This window comes from Oncorhynchus mykiss, chromosome 26, assembly GCF_057628025.1.
Source record: "Oncorhynchus mykiss isolate SJ-2025 chromosome 26, ASM5762802v1, whole genome shotgun sequence".
Taxonomy (NCBI): Eukaryota; Metazoa; Chordata; class Actinopteri; order Salmoniformes; family Salmonidae; genus Oncorhynchus; species Oncorhynchus mykiss.
Window position 1 is genome coordinate 46,160,001 of NC_143047.1, and position 22,507 is coordinate 46,182,507.

The following is a 22,507-nucleotide window of genomic DNA, read 5'->3' on the forward strand; positions in this document are numbered from 1 at the left end:
CATGGACAGACTGACTAGTTACAACATGGACAGACTAGATACGTTACAACACGGACAGACTGACTAGCTACAACACGGACAGACTGATTAGCTACAACATGGACAGACTAGATACGTTAAAACACGGACAGACTGACTAGCTACAACACAGACAGACAGACTAGTTACAACACGGACAGACAGACTAGCTACAACACGGACAGACTAGTTACAACACGGACAGACTGACTAGATACAACACGGACAGACTAGTTACAACACGGACAGACTAGTTACAACACGGACAGACTGACTAGCTACAACACGGACAGACTGACTAGCTGGGGTGTGGAGAAGCAGACTATCGCTTGACCTGAGGGTGCAGGTAGGGTTATGGAGGGAGAGCAGTTCTTTGAGACAAGGAATACACTGGAATGTCAGCGGGAGGTTTTTGATTTCAATCCGGAATGAGACAGGGACCGCAGAGATGTGAGGATGGTGGCAGTTCTGAATGTATTGGAGGGATCCAGATGAAGAGTGTTGTAGTTTTTCAGGAGACTCCTGCCAGGGATCCAGATGTAGAGTGTTGTAGTTCTTCAGGAGCCTCCTACCAGGTATCCAGATGAAGAGAGTTGTAGTTCTTCAGGAGACTCCTGCCAGGGTGCCAGATGAAGAGAGTTGTAGTTCTTCAGGAGACTCCTGCCAGGGATCCAGATGAAGAGAGTTGTAGTTCTTCAGGAGCCTCCTACCAGGTATCCAGATGTAGAGAGTTGTAGTTCTTCAGGAGCCTCCTACCAGGGATCAAGATGAAGAGAGTTGTAGTTCTTCAGGAGACTCCTACCAGGGATCCAGATGTAGAGTGTTGTAGTTCTTCAGGAGCCTCCTACCAGGGATCCAGATAAAGAGGGTGTTGCAGTAGTTCAGCATTGAGGAGATAAAGACATGGACGAGCTTCTCGACAGCGTCAAACACTGTGCTCAAGTCCAGGAGGATCAGGAGACAGGGAGAGCCAAGTCGTTGGTGACTCTGAGTAGCGCCGTTTCAATGCTGTGGGCCGGTCGGAAACCTGGCTGGAACTTCTCATATAGGTTGTTCTTATTGAGAAGGTCCTGGAGCTGTACAGAAACCCCTTTCTCCAACACTTTGGAGAGAAACGGGTGGTTGGATATTGGCCTGTAAAATTGGCCAGCAGCAGAGTGACATGATGGAGAGTTAATGTGGATTTTGAAATCTCTTATAATCACAATGTTGGTTGAGGTGGCGCAGAGTGAAGGAAGGGTTAGGCTTCAGAGACAAAGATAAACTAGAAGGGTTAGGCTTCAGAGACAAAGATAAACTAGAAGCACCGTCATGGGGCTCATTTAGGCCTGAGTAGACCACAGGATGATGCCAGGTTTCAGTTAGGAACATGATGTCAAGCTTCTCGTGGTCGTGCAGGAGGAGGGATTTATTAGAGAGAGACAGCGTATGAAATAGCCCCGTGCTGATAGGCAGGGGAGATGTTGGAATAGGAGCTGCATCAAGTGTCTGTAGAGGTCTCAGGGCACTGAAATCCACTCCGCGTTTTCCTCATTTCCCTTGTGTGCAGAGGTCTTATGGCGTTTCAACTGCCTGAGAAGCATCCTGCAGACCTGGTCCTGTATCATCCATCTCCACTGGGATCAGACCTGGTCCTGTATCATCCATCTCCACTGGGATCAGACCTGGTCCTGTATCATCCATCTCCGCTGGGCTCAGACCTGTATCATCCATCTCTACTGGGATCAGACCTGGTCCTGTATCATCCATCTCTACTGGGATCAGACCTGGTCTGTTATCATCCATCTCCACTGTGCTCAGACCTGGTCCTGTATCATCCATCTCCACTGGGCTCAGACCTGGTCCTGTATCATCCATCTCTACTGGGATCAGACCTGGTCCTGTATCCTCCATATCTACTGGGATCAGACCTGGTCCGTTATCATCCATCTCCACTGGGATCAGACCTGGTCCTGTATCATCCATCTCCACTGGGATCAGACCTGGTCCTGTATCATCCATCTCCACTGGGATCAGACCTGGTCTGTTATCATCCATCTCCACTGTGCTCAGACCTGGTCCTGTATCATCCATCTCCACTGGGCTCAGACCTGGTCCTGTATCATCCATCTCCACTGGGCTCAGACCTGGTCCTGTATCATCCATCTCCACTGGGATCAGACCTGGTCCTATATCATCCATCTCCACTGGGATCAGACCTGGTCCTATATCATCCATCTCCACTGGGATCAGACCTGGTCCTATATCATCCATCTCCACTGTGCTCAGACCTGGTCCTGTATCATCCATCTCCACTGGGCTCAGACCTGGTCCTGTATCATCCATCTCCACTGGGCTCAGACCTGGTCCTGTATCATCCATCTCCACTGGGATCAGACCTGGTCCTATATCATCCATCTTTACTGGGATCAGACCTGGTCTGTTATCATCCATCTCCACTGTGCTCAGACCTGGTCCTGTATCATCCATCTCCACTGGGCTCAGACCTGGTCCTGTATCATCCATCTCCACTGGGATCAGACCTGGTCCTGTATCATCCATCTCCACTGGGATCAGACCTGGTCTGTTATCATCCATCTCCACTGTGCTCAGACCTGGTCCTGTATCATCCATCTCCACTGGGCTCAGACCTGGTCCTGTATCATCCATCTCCACTGGGCTCAGACCTGGTCCTGTATCATCCATCTCCACTGGGATCAGACCTGGTCCTATATCATCCATCTCCACTGGGATCAGACCTGGTCCTATATCATCCATCTCCACTGGGATCAGACCTGGTCCTATATCATCCATCTCCACTGTGCTCAGACCTGGTCCTGTATCATCCATCTCCACTGGGCTCAGACCTGGTCCTGTATCATCCATCTCCACTGGGCTCAGACCTGGTCCTGTATCATCCATCTCCACTGGGATCAGACCTGGTCCTATATCATCCATCTTTACTGGGATCAGACCTGGTCTGTTATCATCCATCTCCACTGTGCTCAGACCTGGTCCTGTATCATCCATCTCCACTGGGCTCAGACCTGGTCCTGTATCATCCATCTCCACTGGGCTCAGACCTGGCCCTGTATCATCCATCTCCACTCTGGGATCAGACCTGGTCCTGTATCATCCACGATGCCCCTAGGCGCCATGGCAACCATGGAACCCAATTATTACCACAATTAAATATAAAATGTAGGTCATTGAAAATGATGATTACGTACGGGTTGGGATGAGTCATTGAAAATGATGATTACGTACGGGTTGGGATGAGTCATTGAAAATGATGATTACGTACGGGTTGGGATGAGTCATTGAAAATGATGATTACGTACGGGTTGGGATGAGTCATTGAAAATGATGATTACGTACGGGTTGGGATGAGTCATTGAAAATGATGATTACATACAGGTTGGGATGAGTCATTGAAAATGCTGATTACGTACGGGTTGGGATGAGTCATTGAAAATGATGATTACGTACGGGTTGGGATGAGTCATTGAAAATGATGATTACGTACGGGTTGGGATGAGTCATTGAAAATGATGATTACGTACGGGTTGGGATGAGTCATTGAAAATGATGATTACGTACGGGTTTGGATGAGTCTTTGAAAATGATGATTACGTACGGGTTGGGATGAGTCATTGAAAATTATGATTACGTACGGGTTGGGATGAGTCATTGAAAATGATGATTACGTACGGGTTGGGATGAGTCATTGAAAATGATGATTACGTACGGGTTGGGATGAGTCATTGAAAATGATGATTACGTACGGGTTTGGATGAGTCATTGAAAATGATGATTACGTACGGGTTGGGATGAGTCATTGAAAGTCCTTCAATTTGACTTGCCAATGTCGGTATGAACCCTGTATAGGCGACATCGCTCAGCTTCGCAAATGAAAGATAAAAAAAATCAACTGCCACTAAAATTATGCATCGCATCATTCCTGTCAGATCTTGACCCGGGCCAGTATTTTTGTGTTGTTGTTGGGGTGTTTTTTAACATTCGGGGCCAGTAGCTTCCAATTGGCACTGGTCCGGTGTGCCACTGGCAAACTCACCTGTATGTGAAGCTCTGCTGTGTGTGTAAGGCCTATATGTCTACCACTTTGTGTAGCCGTTAGCGATGCTAATGATAGCCTAACCATTTTCAGGTAGATGGAAAGGTAATACCTGGCAGAATCAGGGTTAATTGCATCAATCCAGTTGCATTTTGTTTTTGAAAACACTGCTAGTCCTTCTCCCCGCTTTCTGTTGTTGTTGTTGTTGTTGTTGTTGTTGTTGTTGTTGTTGTATCATTTTGGTATCAAGTTTCATTTAAAAAAAATGTTTTTATTCTGCCCTCTAGAGGATTTCACAGAAAAGAACACATGGCATTTTGAAATCTGTAATAAAATACATTTTGCACTTCATTTTCACAGTCTCTTTTCTTCGCTGTTTCAGTACATCTATCCAAATCAATGTAAGAACACAAACATGCTAATTTATCAGATGGTTAGTCATTACTAGCCTGGTTCTGTATTGAATGACAGGCACATTAAGGGACACAAGCCAGTTCATTATCAATTATCAATTATTTTATAAAAAAAACATTGGTGCGACTAAATCATGTGCTGGTTCCACCAACTGAACTAGTTAGTAGCACCAGTTCCACCAACTGAACTAGTTAGTAGCACCAGTTCCACCAACTGAACTAGTTAGTAGCACCAGTTCCACCAACTGAACTAGTTAGTAGCACCAGTTCCACCAACTGAACTAGTTAGTAGCACCAGTTCCACCAACTGAACTAGTTAGTAGCACCAGTTCCACCAACTGAACTAGTTAGTAGCACCAGTTCACCCAACTGAACTAGTTAGTAGCACCAGTTCCACCAACTGAACTAGTAAGTAGCCCCAGTTCACCCAACTGAACTAGTTAGTAGCACCAGTACCACCAACTGAACTAGTTAGTAGCACCAGTACCACCAACTGAACTAGTTAGTAGCACCAGTTCCACCAACTGAACTAGTTAGTAGCACCAGTTCACCCAACTGAACTAGTTAGTAGCACCAGTTCCACCAACTGAACTAGTAAGTAGCACCAGTTCTTACCAACTGAACTAGTTAGTAGCACCAGTTCCACAAACTGAACTAGTTAGTAGCACCAGTTCCACCAACTGAACTAGTTAGTAGCACCAGTTCCACCAACTGAACTAGTTAGTAGCACCAGTTCCACCAACTGAACTAGTTAGTAGCACCAGTATCACCAACTGAACTAGTTAGTAGCACCAGTTCCACCAACTGAACTAGTTAGTAGCACCAGTACCACCAACTGAACTAGTTAGTAGCACCAGTTCCACCAACTGAACTAGTTAGTAGCACCAGTACCACCAACTGAACTAGTTAGTAGCACCAGTACCACCAACTGAACTAGTTAGTAGCACCAGTATCACCAACTGAACTAGTTAGTAGCACCAGTATCACCAACTGAACTAGTTAGTAGCACCAGTTCCACCAACTGAACTAGTTAGTAGCACCAGTACCACCAACTGAACTAGTTAGTAGCACCAGTATCACCAACTGAACTAGTTAGTAGCACCAGTTCCACCAACTGAACTAGTTAGTAGCACCAGTACCACCAACTGAACTAGTTAGTAGCACCAGTACCACCAACTGAACTAGTTAGTAGCACCAGTTCCACCAACTGAACTAGTTAGTAGCACCAGTACCACCAACTGAACTAGTTAGTGTCACCAGTACCACCAACTGAACTAGTTAGTAGTACCAGTACCACCAACTGAACTAGTTAGTAGCACCAGTTCCACCAACTGAACTAGTTAGTAGTACCAGTACCACCAACTGAACTAGTTAGTAGCACCAGTACCACCAACTGAACTAGTTAGTAGTACCAGTACCACCAACTGAACTAGTTAGTAGCATCAGTTCCACCAACTGAACTAGTTAGTAGCACCAGTATCACCAACTGAACTAGTTAGTAGCAGCAGTTCCACCAACTGAACTAGTTAGTGTAGAACCCTCAAGCAGTAAAACAATGTTAATAATGTTTAGTTTTAATAATGTTCAGAGTGCTGATAATGTTCAGAGTGCTGATAATGTTCAGAGTTAATCATGTTCAGAGTGCTGATAATGTTTAGTGTTAATAATGTTCAGTGTAATAATGTTCAGAGTTAATAATGTTCAGAGGTAATAATGTTCAGTGTAATAATGTTCAGAGGTAATAATGTTCAGAGGTAATAATGTTCAGAGGTAATAATGTTCAGAGGTAATAATGTTCAGAGGTAATAATGTTCAGAGTTAATAATGTTCAGAGTGCTGATAATGTTCAGTGTAATAATGTTCAGAGGTAATAATGTTCAGAGGTAATAATGTTCAGAGGTAATAATGTTCAGAGGTAATAATGTTCAGTGTAATAATGTTCAGAGGTAATAATGTTCAGAGGTAATAATGTTCAGAGGTAATAACGTTTAGTGTTAATAATGTTCAGAGGTAATAATGTTCAGGATGCTAATAGTGCTAATATTTACCTAATCTCCCGAAGTCTCCTTCACCCCACGTGTAGAGCTCTCCATCCTCACTGACCGCTGCACTGTGTCGGTAGCCCGCTGACACACACACCACCACCTGGCCCAACAACGTTCAGCATTGAGACACGACACACTAAAACACACTCGTTTAATGAAATTACACATTATTATACCATGGCATTGTTGGAAACCCCCGTTTCTGATTGGCTCGGAAGAGCTTTTCTAGAGCATGCTGTATCTAGAGCAGCATTCTAGAGCATGCTGTATCTAGAGCAGCATTCTAGAGCATGCTGTATCTAGAGCAGCATTCTAGAGCATGCTGTATCTAGAGCAGCATTCTAGAGCATGCTGTATCTAGAGCAGCATTCTAGAGCATGCTGTATCTAGAGCAGCATTCTAGAGCATGCTGTATCTAGAGCAGCATTCCAGAGCATGCTGTATCTAGAGCAGCATTCCAGAGCATGCTGTATCTAGAGCAGCATTCTAGAGCATGCTGTATCTAGAGCAGCATTCTAGAGCATGCTGTATCTAGAGCAGCATTCTAGAGCATGCTGTATCTAGAGCAGCATTCTAGAGCATGCTGTATCTAGAGCAGCATTCTAGAGCATGCTGTATCTAGAGCAGCATTCTAGAGCATGCTGTATCTAGAGCAGCATTCTAGAGCATGCTGTATCTAGAGCAGCATTCTAGAGCATGCTGTATCTAGAGCAGCATTCTAGAGCATGCTGTATCTAGAGCAGCATTCTAGAGCATGCTGTATCTAGAGCAGCATTCTAGAGCATGCTGTATCTAGAGCAGCATTCTAGAGCATGCTGTATCTAGAGCAGCATTCTAGAGCATGCTGTATCTAGAGCAGCATTCTAGAGCATGCTGTATCTAGAGCAGCATTCTAGAGCATGCTGTATCTAGAGCAGCATTCTAGAGCATGCTGTATCTAGAGCAGCATTCTAGAGCATGCTGTATCTAGAGCAGCATTCTAGAGCATGCTGTATCTAGAGCAGCATTCTAGAGCATGCTGTATCTAGAGCAGCATTCTAGAGCATGCTGGGGGCTGTATCCTATAATGCCCGGGATAATTAAATGACTATGGTTCATTCTTAGATGTTTCAGCTGCTTTTGAAAGCAAACGTGGAAATATTGGCATAATATTTTCATAATAGCGAACTAGGACTGGCGGTTCGGTTAGCTAAGCTAACCAGTCTGTTTGGTTACCGAGGCAACTACTGTAAACTTGCCCCACTGTTTCAAAGTGTACGATGAACACATTTCTACCTGGCAAATGTGTTAAATTATAGCCTTGGTATAAAAGGGATATAAAATCAACGAGGGGCTCTAATCTAGGGGCTGTGGTGGTCTAGGGGCTGTGGTGGTCTTGGGGCTGTGGTGGTCTAGGGGCTGTGGTGGTCTATGGGCTGTGGTGGTCTAGGGGCTGTGGTGGTCTGGGGGCTGTGGTGGTCTAGGGGCTGTGGTGGTCTAGGGGCTGTGGTGGTCTGGGGGCTGTGGTGGTCTATGGGCTGTGGTGGTCTAGGGGCTGTGGTGGTCTGGGGGCTGTGGTGGTCTAGGGGCTGTGGTGGTCTAGGGGCTGTGGTGGTCTAGGGGCTGTGGTGGTCTAGGGGCTGTGGTGGTCTAGGGGCTGTGGTGGTCTGTGATGGTCTAGGGGCTGTGGTGGTCTATGGGCTGTGGTGGTCTAGGGGCTGTGGTGGTCTAGGGGCTGTGGTGGTCTAGGGGCTGTGGTGGTCTAGGGGCTGTGGTGGTCTAGGGGCTGTGGTGGTCTGTGATGGTCTAGGGGCTGTGGTGGTCTATGGGCTGTGGTGGTCTAGGGGCTGTGGTGGTCTAGGGGCTGTGGTGGTCTAGGGGCTGTGGTGGTCTGTGATGGTCTAGAGGCTGTGGTGGTCTATGGGCTGTGGTGGTATGTGGTGGTATGTGATGGTCTAGAGGCTGTGGTTGTCTGGGGGCTGTGGTGGTCTGGGGGCTGTGGGGGTCTGAGTCCTACCTTTCCCTGCAGAGGTCCCTGGATGAGTTTGGGGTACTTCTGTGTGGAGCTGTTCCCATGCCCCAACTTTCCGTAGTCCCCGTCTCCCCAACTGAACACCTCTCCCTCCGTGGTGAAGGCCAGTGTGTGTCCGTCCGAACCCTTCGATGACGTCACCTTTTTGATGGCGCGGTGAGGTTCAAAGGTCAGCTTCTTGAGAGACGATTGGTTGTTGGAGTCTCCCAGACCCAATCTGCCGTAGCTGCCTTTGCCACAGGCTCTGACAGAGCCGTCAGAAGAGATGACGAAGGTGCAATATTGGCCTGCCTCAATCTGACACAGACAGACAAGCACAGGGGTTTAGGATTCACACTTGTCAATGGGCATCTCCTAACCATCTGACACAGACAGACAAGCACAGGGTTTAGGATTCACACTGGTCAATGGGCATTTCCTAACCATCTGAGACAGACAGACAAGCACAGGGTTTAGGATTCACACTGGTCAATGGGCATCTCCTAACCATCTGACACAGACAGACAAGCACAGGGTTTAGGATTCACACTGGTCAATGGGCATTGACCAGCGTTAAGGAACACTGGTTTAAGACATTCAATATTGGGTTAAATGCAGAAGACACATTTCAGTTGAATGTATTCAGTTGTACAAATGACTAGGTATCCCCCCCCCCCTTCTGTCTAATATATGTTTTGTGCGTGCAGCAAACTGTGAGTACCATTTTTGCCTAACTTTATGAGCTAGGACACCTGTCCATGTCAAATACTGTATAAAAGCATTTGGTTAGCATTCTCTATGGGATTTTAAATGTACTTGTTAGCATTGCTAACCTTTCGGATAACAGAAGCTCAGTGGGGTTTGAAAATTGTGCCCATTTTGTTCATTGCCGGTATTACCGAATATCCCGGTATTACCGAATATCCCGGTATTACCGAATATCCCGGTTTTATCGAATATCCCGGGTATTACCGAATATCCCGGTATTACCGAATATCCCGGTATTATTATCGAATATCCCGGTTTTACCGAATATCCCGGTATTACCGAATATCCCGGTATTATCGAATATCCCGGTATTACCGAATATCCCGGCATTACCGAATATCCCGGTATTACCGAATATCCCGGCTTTACCGAATATCCCGGTATTACAGAATATCCCGGCATTACCGAATATCCCGGCTTTACCGAATATCCCGGTATTACAGAATATCCCGGTATTACCGAATATCCCGGTATTACCGAATATCCCGGTATTACTGAATATCCCGGTATTACTGAATATCCCGGTATGGCACAAGATCGGCTTGAGGGTATGACAATCCGAATACCGCCCAAGCTTAATGTAATATCTCAACAACCAACCATGAATACCGCCCAAGCTTAATGTAATATCTCAACAACCAACCATGAATACCGCCCAAGCTTAATGTAATATCTCAACAACCAACCATGAATACCGCCCAAGCTTAATGTAATATCTCAACAACCAACCATGAATACCGCCCAAGCTTAATGTAATATCTCAACAACCAACCATGAATACCGCCCAAGCTTAATGTAATATCTCAACAACCAACCATGAATACCGCCCAAGCTTAATGTAATATCTCAATAACCAACCATGAATACCGCCCAAGCTTAATTTAATATCTCAATAACCAACCATGAATACCGCCCAAGCTTAATGTAATATCTCAATAACCAACCATGATTGGAGGACAGAAGATGGGAAGCACAGAGTAACCTTTACTTTTTAATCCATGAAAGTCACTCTTCACGCTCCAATGGATTTTCACTCTGTCTCTTCTTTAAGGTCTCCTCTCAGAACTAGGCTACACTAGCTAACTTCTCCAGAGACGTAATACCGAGGGGAATCAGCTTTCCTTATAAACCAGTGGTTGTCAAACCCCTCTGGGCCCCCCCCCCCCCCCCCCCCCCCCCCCCCACACGAGCCCTTCCATATATTTTAACTAATTCAGAGCTATCCCACCTGATTCAACTAATCATCAACTAATCATCAAGTCCTTGATTAGATCAGGTGACCTAATTCAAGGACAAAACAAAATTGTGAAAAGTCTGGAGGTTCACCCGAGAAGAGCTTTGAGAACCACTGGCTTTAAAAAAAAAAAAGACAAACAGGAAATGACACACAAACACACCTTTGGAGACCTGTGGTCTCTTACCGTCTGTGCGTCGGCGAAGCTGGGTGCCAACTTGGGCTGGAGGATCTTCTCCTGTGTTCCCTCCACCAGCTGGTGGGAGCTGTTACTGCCCCAGACGTACACCTCACACGTCTCTGACAGCATGGGAGCCTCGCCGCTCTGGAGGCTGTCTGGGCTGGCACAGGTACGGGAGTAGTCTGACGCCATCCTGCACACCTGGGAGGAAGTAGTGCTTAACTTGAGAAGGCTACCTACCTACATGTAAACCTTCGTAACCCATACATATCACATTCATAAGCAGTATAAAAGCTTTTCAGAAGATAATTTATTTTTTATAAACGTAAATTGACCTGTAAAAAAAAACTGTATTTGAGTTGATATTTTACCTCTTCGAACAGACAGAGAGCTGCTTCATACAAAGAGCACAGCCCGTCTGATGTACGAGTCGGTTCCCTCCACTGACTCCTGTCTGCTGACGAGCCCTGGTCGAGAGTCAGGGGACATCAGATACACAGTCAGCCACAGAGACATGTAGGGAGACATCACAGATACACAGTCAGCCACAGAGACATATAGGGAGACATCACAGATACACAGTCAGCCACAGAGACATATAGGGAGACATCAGATACACAGTCAGCCACAGAGACATATAGGGAGACATCAGATACACAGTCAGCCACAGAGACATGTAGGGAGACATCACAGATACACAGTCAGCCACAGAGACAAATAGGGAGACATCAGATACACAGTCAGCCACAGAGACATGTAGGGAGACATCAGATACACAGTCAGCCACAGAGACATATAGGGAGACATCAGATACACAGTCAGCCACAGAGACATATAGGGAGACATCAGATACACAGTCAGCCAAAGAGACATGTAGGGAGACATCACAGATACACAGTCAGCCACAGAGACATATAGGGAGACATCAGATACACAGTCAGCCACAGAGACATATAGGGAGACATCAGATACACAGTCAGCCACAGAGACATATAGGGAGACATCACAGATCCACAGTCAGCCACAGAGACATATAGGGAGACATCAGATTTACAGTCAGCCACAGAGACATATAGGGAGACATCACAGACACACAGTCAGCCACAGAGACATATAGGGAGACATCAGACACACAGTCAGCCACAGAGACATATAGGGAGACATCACAGATACACAGTCAGCCACAGAGACATGTAGCCATGTTACACGGCATATGGAGAAACGCGACCGTACAGAATGACTCGAAACATAATCAATGAGAATAAGGAGAAGCTGGAGAGGAAGCAGGAGGAATACATTGCCATCTGGTCATACAAAGAGCACAATAGACCTACAGAACACAATAGACCTACAGAGCACAATAGACCTACAGAGCACAATAGACCTACAGAGCACAATAGACCTACAGAACACAATAGACCTACAGAACACAATAGACCTACAGAACACAATAGACCTACAGAACACAATAGACCTACAGAACACAATAGACCTACAGAACACAATAGACCTACAGAACACAATGGAAGTACGCAACACAAATCATGAACAATAAAGTGTGCCTAGGGAGTGTTTCTCCGAGCCACCGTGCTTCTACATCTGTACTGCTTGCTGTTTGGGGGTTTTAGGCTGGGTTTCTGTATACAGCACTTTGTGACATCAGCTGATGTACGAAGGGCTTTATGAATAGATTTGATTGGTTGTTTATAGGACTCTTACCAGGGAACGTCTCATCTGCATGAGGATGTTCATGAAGCAGTCGTATCCAATCAGCCCTTCCTGGTTCAGCAGACACGCCTTCATCTTCTCTTTCTCCATGGTGCTGACCACGGCGGACGCCACCAGGGCCATCTCCACCCACTCCAGAAGGTACCTCAGGGACCCCCTCTGGGCAGCCAGGCCCAGCAACAGCTCCGACGCCAGCCTCCGACCCAGGACGTCCGCCCCGGAGTTTGGCATGGTCACTCCCTTGAGGAAAGCGGTGACCTGGGTCAGACAGTCCAGACCCATCGGGGGGATCTTACTCTCGTTGGCCAGGGAGAGGGGCGGCAGGGACGAGACCACGTCCATGGCCGTGTGGATGACGTCGTTACAGAGGTTGAGTCCTCCGGGGCCCGGCGGCGGCATCAACCAGCTCTGCCGGAGCAGAGCGAACAGCAGACTGAGGCCCGTTCGGACCCCCATCTCGATCAGAGCATCGGTGCTGGACCGCGGCCGCTCGCTGACAGAGTGCAGGTCGGACGATCCGGAGTTGTTGTCGGGCGAGTGCTGCTGCTGCTTCACCTTGCCCTTGTCGTGGTACTTGTTGGACAGAGCGAAGAAGATCCTCTGGAGGACCAGCAGGCGTTTGCGCAGAGCGGAGGCGAAGGGAGAGTCGGAACACACCATCTTGGCCAACGCCATCTGGCTGCTGAGGAGGGCGTCTAGGTAGTGTTCCTGTTCATCGCTGGACAGGGACTCACGCTCAAAGTCTGGCAGCTGGGGTCCCTTCAGACACAACACCTGAGGACACAGCATTGATATTAGGCCTATGTAGTGTGTGTGTGGTGATGATGTGTTAGCTATGTGATGTTTTCAGTGTGGGCCTCGTTAAACCTTTTATTCTGATCCCAGATCTGTTTGTGCTCAGGACCAAACAAATGTTGGTCATGACAGAGACTGACAAAGAGTTGGTATGATAGTATAAACAAACTGGCACTCAGGATTAGCGATGACATTTAGAGCTTGTGACGCAAAACTACATTTCTGCGCAATGCAGACAATAAAGTATTGGCTGTGTCGCGATATGGCCTCTACACAGAGAAGCCGAGTTCCATTTGGTACACAGACATTAACTCAATCTCATTCTGCTCTCACCTGCTGCGGTAGGACGACCACCTCTTTGTTGGTGAGCAGCTTGGAGTAGAGCACGGACACGCCCTCCCGCGTGGAGATGGACTCGCTGTCGTCCGTGATCCACGAGCCGTTCAGGTGCTCCAGCCATTTGAGCTTCACTGGAGGAATCATCAGGGCCATGATGTCACTCTGCTGCCATTAGTCCTGGGAGGACAGGGAGACAGATATTAACGAGGCCTAACCATTAAGAAAGGAAAACAATCATAGGAACAACAATAAGCTATGACATAACCAGACAGACAAAGGAGAGATATATTAACATTAACCAGACAGACAGAGGAGAGATATATTAACATTAACCAGACAGACAAAGGAGAGATATATTAACATTAACCAGACAGACAGAGGAGAGACATATTAACATCAACCAGACAGACAGAGGAGAGACATATTAACATCAACCAGACAGACAGAGGAGAGACATATTAACATCAACCAGACAGACAGATATACAGAGCATTCGGAAAGTATTCAGACCCCTTTGCTATGAGTCTTGAAATTAAGCTCAGGTGCATCCTGTTTCCATTGATCACCTTTGAGATGTTTTCTCCAACTTGTTTGGAGTTCACCTGTGGTAAATTCAATTGATTGGACATGATTTGGAAAGGCACACACCTGTCTATATAAGGTCCCACAGTTGACAGTGCATGTCAGAGCAAATACCAAGCCATGAGGTCAAAGGAATTGTCTGTAGAGCTCAGAGACAGAATTGTGTCGAGGCACAGATCTAGGGAAGGGTACCAAAAAATGGCTGCAGCATTGAAGGTCCCCAAGAACACAGTGGCCTCCTTCATTCTTAAATAGAAGAAGTTAGGAACCACCAAGATTCTTCCTAGAGCTGTCCGCCCGGCCAAACTGAGCAATCGGAGGAGAAGGGCCTTGAACAGGGGGTTGACCAAGAACCTAATGGTCACTGACAGAGCTCCAGAGTTCCAAGATTGAACGCTTTGGCCTGAATGCCAAGCGTCACGTCTGGAGGAAACCTGGCACCATCACTACGGTGAAGCATGGTGGTGGCAGCATCATGCTGTGGGGATGTTTTTCAGCGGCAGGGACTGTGAGACTAGTCATGATGGACAGTCTTACTGAGAGTTGTGGCTGCTTTGCGTGGTGTATTGTTGTCTCTACCTTCTTGCCCGTTGTGCTGTTGTCTCTGCCCAACAATGTTTCTACCATGTTGTGTTGCTACCATGTTGTGTTGCTACCATGTTGTGTTGCTAACATGTTGTTGTCATGTTGTGTTGCTACCATGTTGTTGTCATGTTGTGTTGCTACCATGTTGTTGTCATGTTGTGTTGCTACCATGTTGTTGTCATGTTGTGTTGCTAACATGCTGTGTTGTCATGTTGTGTTGCTACCATGTTGTTGTCATGTTGTGTTGCTACCATGTTGTTGTCATGTTGTGTTGCTACCATGTTGTTGTCATGTTGTGTTGCTACCATGTTGTTGTCATGTTGTGTTGCTAACATGATGTTGTCATGTTGTGTTGCTAACATGCTGTTGTCATGTTGTGTTGCTACCATATTGTTGTCATGTTGTGTTGCTAAAATGCTGTGTTGACATGTGTTGCTGCCATGCTATGTGGTTGTCTTAGGTCTCTCTTTATGTAGTGTTGTGTCTCTCTTGTCCTGATGTGTGTTTTGTCCTATATTTTTATTTATTTTATTTTTAATCACCCATCCCCGCAGGAGGCCTTTTACCTTTTGGTAGGCCGATGTTCTTAACTAACTTGTCTAGTTAAATAAAAAGGTTAAATATTTTTAGGAAAACCTAAAACACTGCTCCAGAGCGCTCAGGACCTCAGACAGGGCAAAGGTTCACCTTGTAACAGGACAACGACCCTAAGCACACAGCCAAGACATCGCAGGAGTGGCTTCAGGACAAGTCTCTGAATGTCCTGGAGTGGCCCTGCCAGAGTCTGGACTTGAACCAGATCGAACATCTCTGGAGAGACCTGAAAATAGCTGTGCAGCAATGCTCCCCATCCAACCTGACAGAGCTTGAGAGAATCTGCAGAGAAGAATGCGATAAACTCCCCAAATACAGGTGTGCCAAGCTTGTGGCGTCATACCCAAGAGAAAGGTGCTTCAACACTGAGTAAAGTACTGAGTAAAGGGTCTGAATACTTATGTAAATGTAATATTTCAGATATTTTTTTGTAAACTTTTCAACCCCTTTTTCTCCACAATATCGTGTTATCCAATCGCTAGTACAACTCCCGTACGGACTCCAAAGAGGCGAAGGTTGAGAGCAATGCGTCCTCCAAAACATGACATATAGACATCAACCAGACAGATAGACAGAGGAGAGATATTGACCGTCAGGACAGGATATGGGGCTTTGTTACAGCTGATAGAAGATATTAGACCGTCGGGACAGGAGACGGGGCTTTGTTACAGCTGACAGAAGATATTAGAGGGGGAGATATTAACCATTGAGACAGGGGTGGGAAACAATCATTGAGACCATTTGATATGGTGGCTGTGAGAAGAAGAAGGACCACAACAGAAAATAACAAGCATGTCGTCTGGTGCCAATCGTCCAGTAAGGACAGGATGGGTGACTACCAGGATGGATGACTACCAGGATGGGTGACTACCAGGATGGGTGACTACCAGGATGGGTGACTACCAGGATGGGTGACTACCAGGATGGATGACTACCAGGATGGGTGACTACCAGGATGGATGACTACCAGGATGGGTGACTACCAGGATGGATGACTACCAGGATGGGTGACTACCAGGATGGATGACTACCAGGATGGATGACTACCATCGAGGATGAGACGACACTGTTTGGTTGCCCTGAGAGGAACAATTCAATTCACAACAGGAAATGAAACAAGCCAGTGTGTCAATTAAACAACTATTGATCACACTGACCACATTCTGCTTCTGGAACTACGCAATAGATCTAACATGTAACATGTCCTCGGAACTCCAACATGTCCGTCCTCGGAACTCCAACATGTCTGTCTTCGGAACTCCAACATGTCTGTTCTCGGAACTCCAACATGTCTGTCCTCGGAACTCCAACATGTCTGTCCTCGGAACTCCAACATGTCTGTCCTCGGAACTCCAACATGTCTGTCCTCGGAACTCCAACATGTCTGTCCTCACAACTCCAACATGTCTGTCCTCACAACTCCGACGTGTCCTCGGAACTCCGACGTGTCCTCGGAACTCCGACGTGTCCTCGGAACTCCGACGTGTCCTCACAACTCTGACATGTCCTCACAACTCCAACATGTCTGTCCTCGGAACTCCAACACGTCTGTCCTCGGAACTCCAACACGTCTGTCCTCGGAACTCCAACACGTCTGTCCTCGGAACTCCAACACGTCCGTCCTCGGAACTCCAACATGTCTGTCTTCGGAACTCCAACATGTCTGTTCTCGGAACTCCAACATGTCTGTCCTCGGAACTCCAACATGTCTGTCCTCGGAACTCCAACATGTCTGTCCTCACAACTCCAACATGTCTGTCCTCACAACTCCGACGTGTCCTCGGAACTCCGACGTGTCCTCGGAACTCCGACGTGTCCTCGGAACTCCGACGTGTCCTCACAACTCTGACATGTCCTCACAACTCCAACATGTCTGTCCTCGGAACTCCAACACGTCTGTCCTCGGAACTCCAACACGTCTGTCCTCGGAACTCCAACACGTCTGTCCTCGGAGCTCCAACATGTCTGTCCTCGGAACTCCAACATGTCTGTCCTCGGAACTCCAACATGTCTGTCCTCGGAACTCCAACATGTCCTCACAACTCCAACATGTCCTCACAACTCCGACGTGTCCTCGGAACTCCGACATGTCCTCACAACTCCAACATGTCCTCACAACTCCAACATGTCCTCACAACTCCAACATGTCCTCACAACTCCAACGTGTCCTCGGAACTCCAACATGTCTGTCCTCGGAACTCCAACATGTCCTCACAACTCCAACGTGTCCTCGGAACTCCAACACGTCCTCGGAACTCCAACACGTCCCGTCCTCGGAACTCCAACACGTCCTCGGAACTCCAACACGTCCTCACAACTCCAACATGTCCTCACAACTCCAACATGTCCTCACAACTCCAACATGTCCTCACAACACCAACATGTCCTCACAACACCAACATGTCCTCAGAACTCCAACTAGACCCATTGATATGATGTATGACTTGTAAAACAGTTAGCTAGCCTAACTCTGCGCTCCAATTACTACAGATGGCAATCCCCAATACTCCTCGGGGGAAGATTTACCAACATGCTGTCGGCCTAATCCATGGAGCCAATGTAATGACCTAATTTTGCTGGAAGTAACCGTGTCATCGCATATTCCCCAACGACCTAGGTGTAAACGTTTCAGATCATTCCAATTACACAGGATAACAGTAGTAAACATAGACCTACATGTGCTTCTGCCACAGATACTCTCAGTTCTCGCAGGATAGGCTTATTTACACCAGCGGACCAATCAGCCAGTACACATCAGCAGAGCAGTCATAGACTGCATGAACTATCACGTTGGGGAAGCAACACACGTTGGGGAAGCAACACACGTTGGGGAAGCAACACACGTTGGGGAAGCAACACGCGTCGGGGAAGCGACACGTCGGGGAAGCAACATGGAGAGAAACATGCGGAAGGCCTAGACAACAAAATGAGGCTGTAATATTTCAACAGCACTTACTATTGGATTATGAACCTGTTTTATCTGGAGGGGGGGGGGGGAATAGGTCACCTGATACCGAGTGTAGAAGAAGAAAGGTTTTCGCCTTCCCTTCTGGCTTGTCTATTACGTCTCGGCTATTCCCTCCCCCCCCTTCACTCATACCAGCAGGCCTAGTTGTTAGCTACCTTTCGTCATTATACACTATGCAATACAAATAACTAAATGTTAGTAGTACCATAGGTTAAACACGCATTCGACAACCATGAAATCTTGCAACAACATACTGTAAACATTGATTTCACTGTCCACAGCTATGGTGATGCTTAATGCCTAACGGTCTGGAAGTGGCCATGGCACTACACAGTGACAATGCATTTCCTACGTGCATTTTATAGAAGGATTCCTCTCTCTCTCTTGTTGCACAATCATTTTTGTATGACGGGCGGCAGGTAGCCTAGTGGTTAAGAACGTTTGGGCCTGTAACCGAAAGGTAGCTGGTTCAAAACCATAAGCTGACTAGTTGAACAGTCTGTCAATGTTCCCTTGAGCAAGACACTTATCCCTAATTGCTCCCGTAAATCACTCTGGATAAGTTCATCTGCTAAATTACTCAAATTCTGATATATATATATATTTTTTTAATGTACAGCTTTCACCATGCTATATTGAGCTCAAGAAGAAGGGCACCTGCATTATCGACAATCTCATTAGCAGGCGGGCTATGTCTGCCTGCTGCATTACTGAACATACAAGATTGACATAAAGTGCATTGCTTTGACAGCTGTCTGTCATATTATAAATCGTACTGTGTAATCAGTAGGTGCCCAGTGACAGCCTCAGGTGAGTAAGGCCAGCAAGGTGGAATACTGTAAATGGTCATAGTAAGCAATACAGTGTTGATATACTGTAAACTCAGCTAGCTACTTCAGCTAACTAGCTAGCTACTAAATACTTGCCTATGATAGATAAACAGTAAGGTAGGCAAATCAGCTGGCTAGCTAGCTTCACTAATTGCACAAACTAGCTAGCTAGTAGCTAACGTTAGCGGGCTAACTAACACATTCCACATCTCTAACCTACCTAGCTTTAACAGACTATGCACAAAAACAACATAAATGCTATTTTTTATTGGTAAACTAGCTTGACTAATATATTCACCAGACACGGAATATGTTAGACTGACATGACACAGCTGGATAGTAAGGTACGCTAACAGACTAGCTACTGTAGCTACCATCGCATGGAACTAGCTACAATTCAACTAGTCTACTAGGCCTGTGTTGTTAGCTACATAGGCCATAATCAAAATAATTCGCTCACTAGCATGCTGGCTAAGTTTATTACAGCGTTGTTACACACTAACAGTTAGCTAACTACTGTTATGTTGTAAACTGGAGCTGAAGCACAACATAAAGCTAATGCTAGCAGGCTACCGATGCTAACCAACATGATCCACTTTGCTGTTAGCTAGCTAGGTAGCTAGATAGCTGAAAGCAACTCATATAGATGTAGGTACATGGCAAACACAGGCTACGGCTAGCTAATTGGCCATCAAAGATACAGATAAGCAAGACCGGCACTGTTTTTTTGCAATAGTAAAATGAATAGTAGGAAAAGTATTGACATTGCATTGAAGCTAAACACATAGAAAGGCCAAGCTAGCTAGCCTAGCTGGGTACTGTAGCTTACCATCAACTGTCAAAAAGGGGCCTCTTCACTGTGGCACGTCAATACACTTCATTGCAATAACAAAAGGTTTCTGCAACCGCAGAACGTATAGGTTTGTGTATCCCCGTAAGTGTATTTGTGGCTTTTTGATAAGGTGTCGTTAGTTACAACAACAACAAAAAAAAGGCTGCCAGTCAGAAGTTCCTTTCTTCCCACCTTCTCGTTTCTGGCTGCAACTTCCACTGCATTGGGATCCAGATGAGAGGTTCACTCCCAACCCTTTTCCTTCAGCCCCAGACCTGGGCTGCAGTGACGCGTCTGTCTGTCGTGTTGTGTTGAACTCCTACAGTCAGTTAGCTATAGGCTTAGCTTCTGACTGACCGCAGGCATGAAAACAAAGTAACATGCATTCATTTCAATATGAAACGGTCAATTCCAATGGTTAACAGAAATTATTTTTGTCTATAATGTAAATAAAAATAAAAATAAATGTTTATTTTTTTTAAGGAGTGGGGAAGTACCAGTCCTTTCGTCATTTTTTTTGGCAGATGTATTGAAGAGATAGTAAAGTGTTGGAAGTCTAAGATAGGGGAGGGGGAGTCTAAGGGCAGGGGATCGGATTCGAACCCATGCCGACTCTTGTTGTGCAAGAATTTCAATATTGAATGATCAATTCCAGTGGTTATATAAATTATTTTTGCAACGTCATCATAGTTAATTATTCTGCAAATGCCTTTGGGCCTAAATTTGACACAGGGCTTGTGGTTCCAGTTCGTGCATGTTCGCCCCTATGCACAATACAGCAATACCGTCACAATGATGAATGAAGCATGTAACAGCAGTCAACTATAACTGTTTTAATGGCCACTTGTATTATACAGTTATTACATTATTATAGTTATTACATTGTATAAGTATTACCTTATTACATTATAGTAAGTATTATATTATATAGTTATTACATGATATAGTTATTACATTATTATAGTTATTACATTGTATAGTTATTACACCTTATTATATTACATTATAGTAATTATCATATTATATAGTTATTACATTATATAGTTATTACATTATTGTAGTTATTAAATTATTATATTTGTTACATTATAGAGTTATTACATTATTGGCTATTACATTCTATGGTTATTACATTATTATAGTTATTACATGATTATAGTTATTGCATTATAGTTATTACATTAGTTATTACATTATTATAGTTATTAAAGTACTATATTTATTACATGATATAGTTATTACATTATTAGTGATTGCATTATATAGTTATTACATTATTGTAGTTATTAAATTATTATATTTATTTAATTTTATAGTTATTACATTATTATAGTTTTTACAGTATAGAGTTAATACATTATTATAGTTATTACATGATTAGTTATTACATTGAGGTTATTACATTATTATATTACATTATTATAGTTTACATTATAGAGTTATTACATTATTATAGTTTTTACATTATTCTAGTGTTTACATTATTCTAGTTATTACAGAGACATACATACAAGGGACCCACACGTTTTGGATTATTAAAAGAGTGAGAGATTGGATAAAATGTCTTGATTCATGTTATGTGGCCACTGGCCCTGCTATATCTCTGAATCCTCAACTAATATTAAATAGAGTGGAGACTAGTGTTAATTACCGAGTGGCCTAGCAGCCAGAGGAAACAGTGTTGTGGTTATCTGGGCTGAGCAGAAACAGTACAGAGGGGCCCTAGGTCATATCTCTACTGGAGAGCTGCTCTGGAGCTCAGACTCTGGCTGCTACTCTACACAGAGAGATATAGAGAGAGAAATTCTCAATCATAAGGCATCAAAGCCAAAATAACTGCATATTAGTGTAGAAACCTACCAAAAAATAATTTGACAACAACAAGTTAAATCTATTTTAGACAACTTCCTGGACAAAATGTTTCACTGTAATAGTGAAGGTGTAAACGTGGCAGTAGAAAACCTAAACAGTATATTTGACCTCTCAGATTCCCTATCAAATCTTTTTTTTTTTTTAATAAGTAAGCAGACAACCTAATAAAATTAACAACAATGACAAATGGTTTGACGAAGAATGCAAAAACCTAATAAAGAAATTGAGAAACCTATCCAACCAAAAACACAGAGACCCATAAAACCTGAGTCTACACCTTCACTATGGTGAATCACTAAAACAAAACAAAATTACAATACGGAAAAATAATGAACATCATGAATGTTATAACTGGTGACTGGGTCTCTGTATGTGATGTTATTACTGGTGACTGGGTCTCTGTATGTGATGTTATTACTGGGTCTCTGTATGTGATGTTATTACTGGTGACTGGGTCTCTGTATGTGATGTTATTACTGGTGACTGGGGTCTCTGTATGTGATGTTATTACTGGTGACTGGGTCTCTGTATGTGATGTTATTACTGGTGACTGGGGTCTCTGTATGTGATGTTATTACTGGTGACTGGGGTCTCTGTATGTGATGTTATTACTGGTGACTGGGTCTCTGTATGTGATGTTATTACTGGTGACTGGGGTCTCTGTATGTGATGTTATTAC

General features: G+C 45.1%; 1 protein-coding gene across 42 annotated transcripts in view; it reads right to left on the bottom strand.

Annotated features, from left to right (window-relative positions):
* The window catches only part of herc1 (HECT and RLD domain containing E3 ubiquitin protein ligase family member 1), a 218,697-nt gene extending 198,210 nt beyond the window's left edge, over positions 1 to 20,487 (bottom strand). For 40 of the 42 annotated variants that reach the window (XR_016492387.1, XR_016492384.1, XR_016492385.1 and 37 more), the window contains exons 1-7: positions 19,954 to 20,487; positions 13,560 to 13,742; positions 12,423 to 13,205; positions 11,075 to 11,170; positions 10,710 to 10,904; positions 8,527 to 8,838; positions 6,534 to 6,630 (exon numbers count right to left, since the gene is read on the bottom strand). Coding sequence is in view for 38 of the 42 variants with exons in the window: in XM_090223303.1 (XP_090079429.1) it covers positions 6,534 to 6,630; positions 8,527 to 8,838; positions 10,710 to 10,904; positions 11,075 to 11,170; positions 12,423 to 13,205; positions 13,560 to 13,718 (1,642 nt within the window). In the remaining 4 variants the exon portion in view is untranslated. The remainder of the gene's footprint in view (positions 1 to 6,533; positions 6,631 to 8,526; positions 8,839 to 10,709; positions 10,905 to 11,074; positions 11,171 to 12,422; positions 13,206 to 13,559; positions 13,743 to 19,953) is intronic. The other 2 variants (XM_090223301.1, XM_090223270.1) reach the window with 1 other exon arrangement.
* Between the last annotated feature and the right edge of the window lie 2,020 nt (positions 20,488 to 22,507).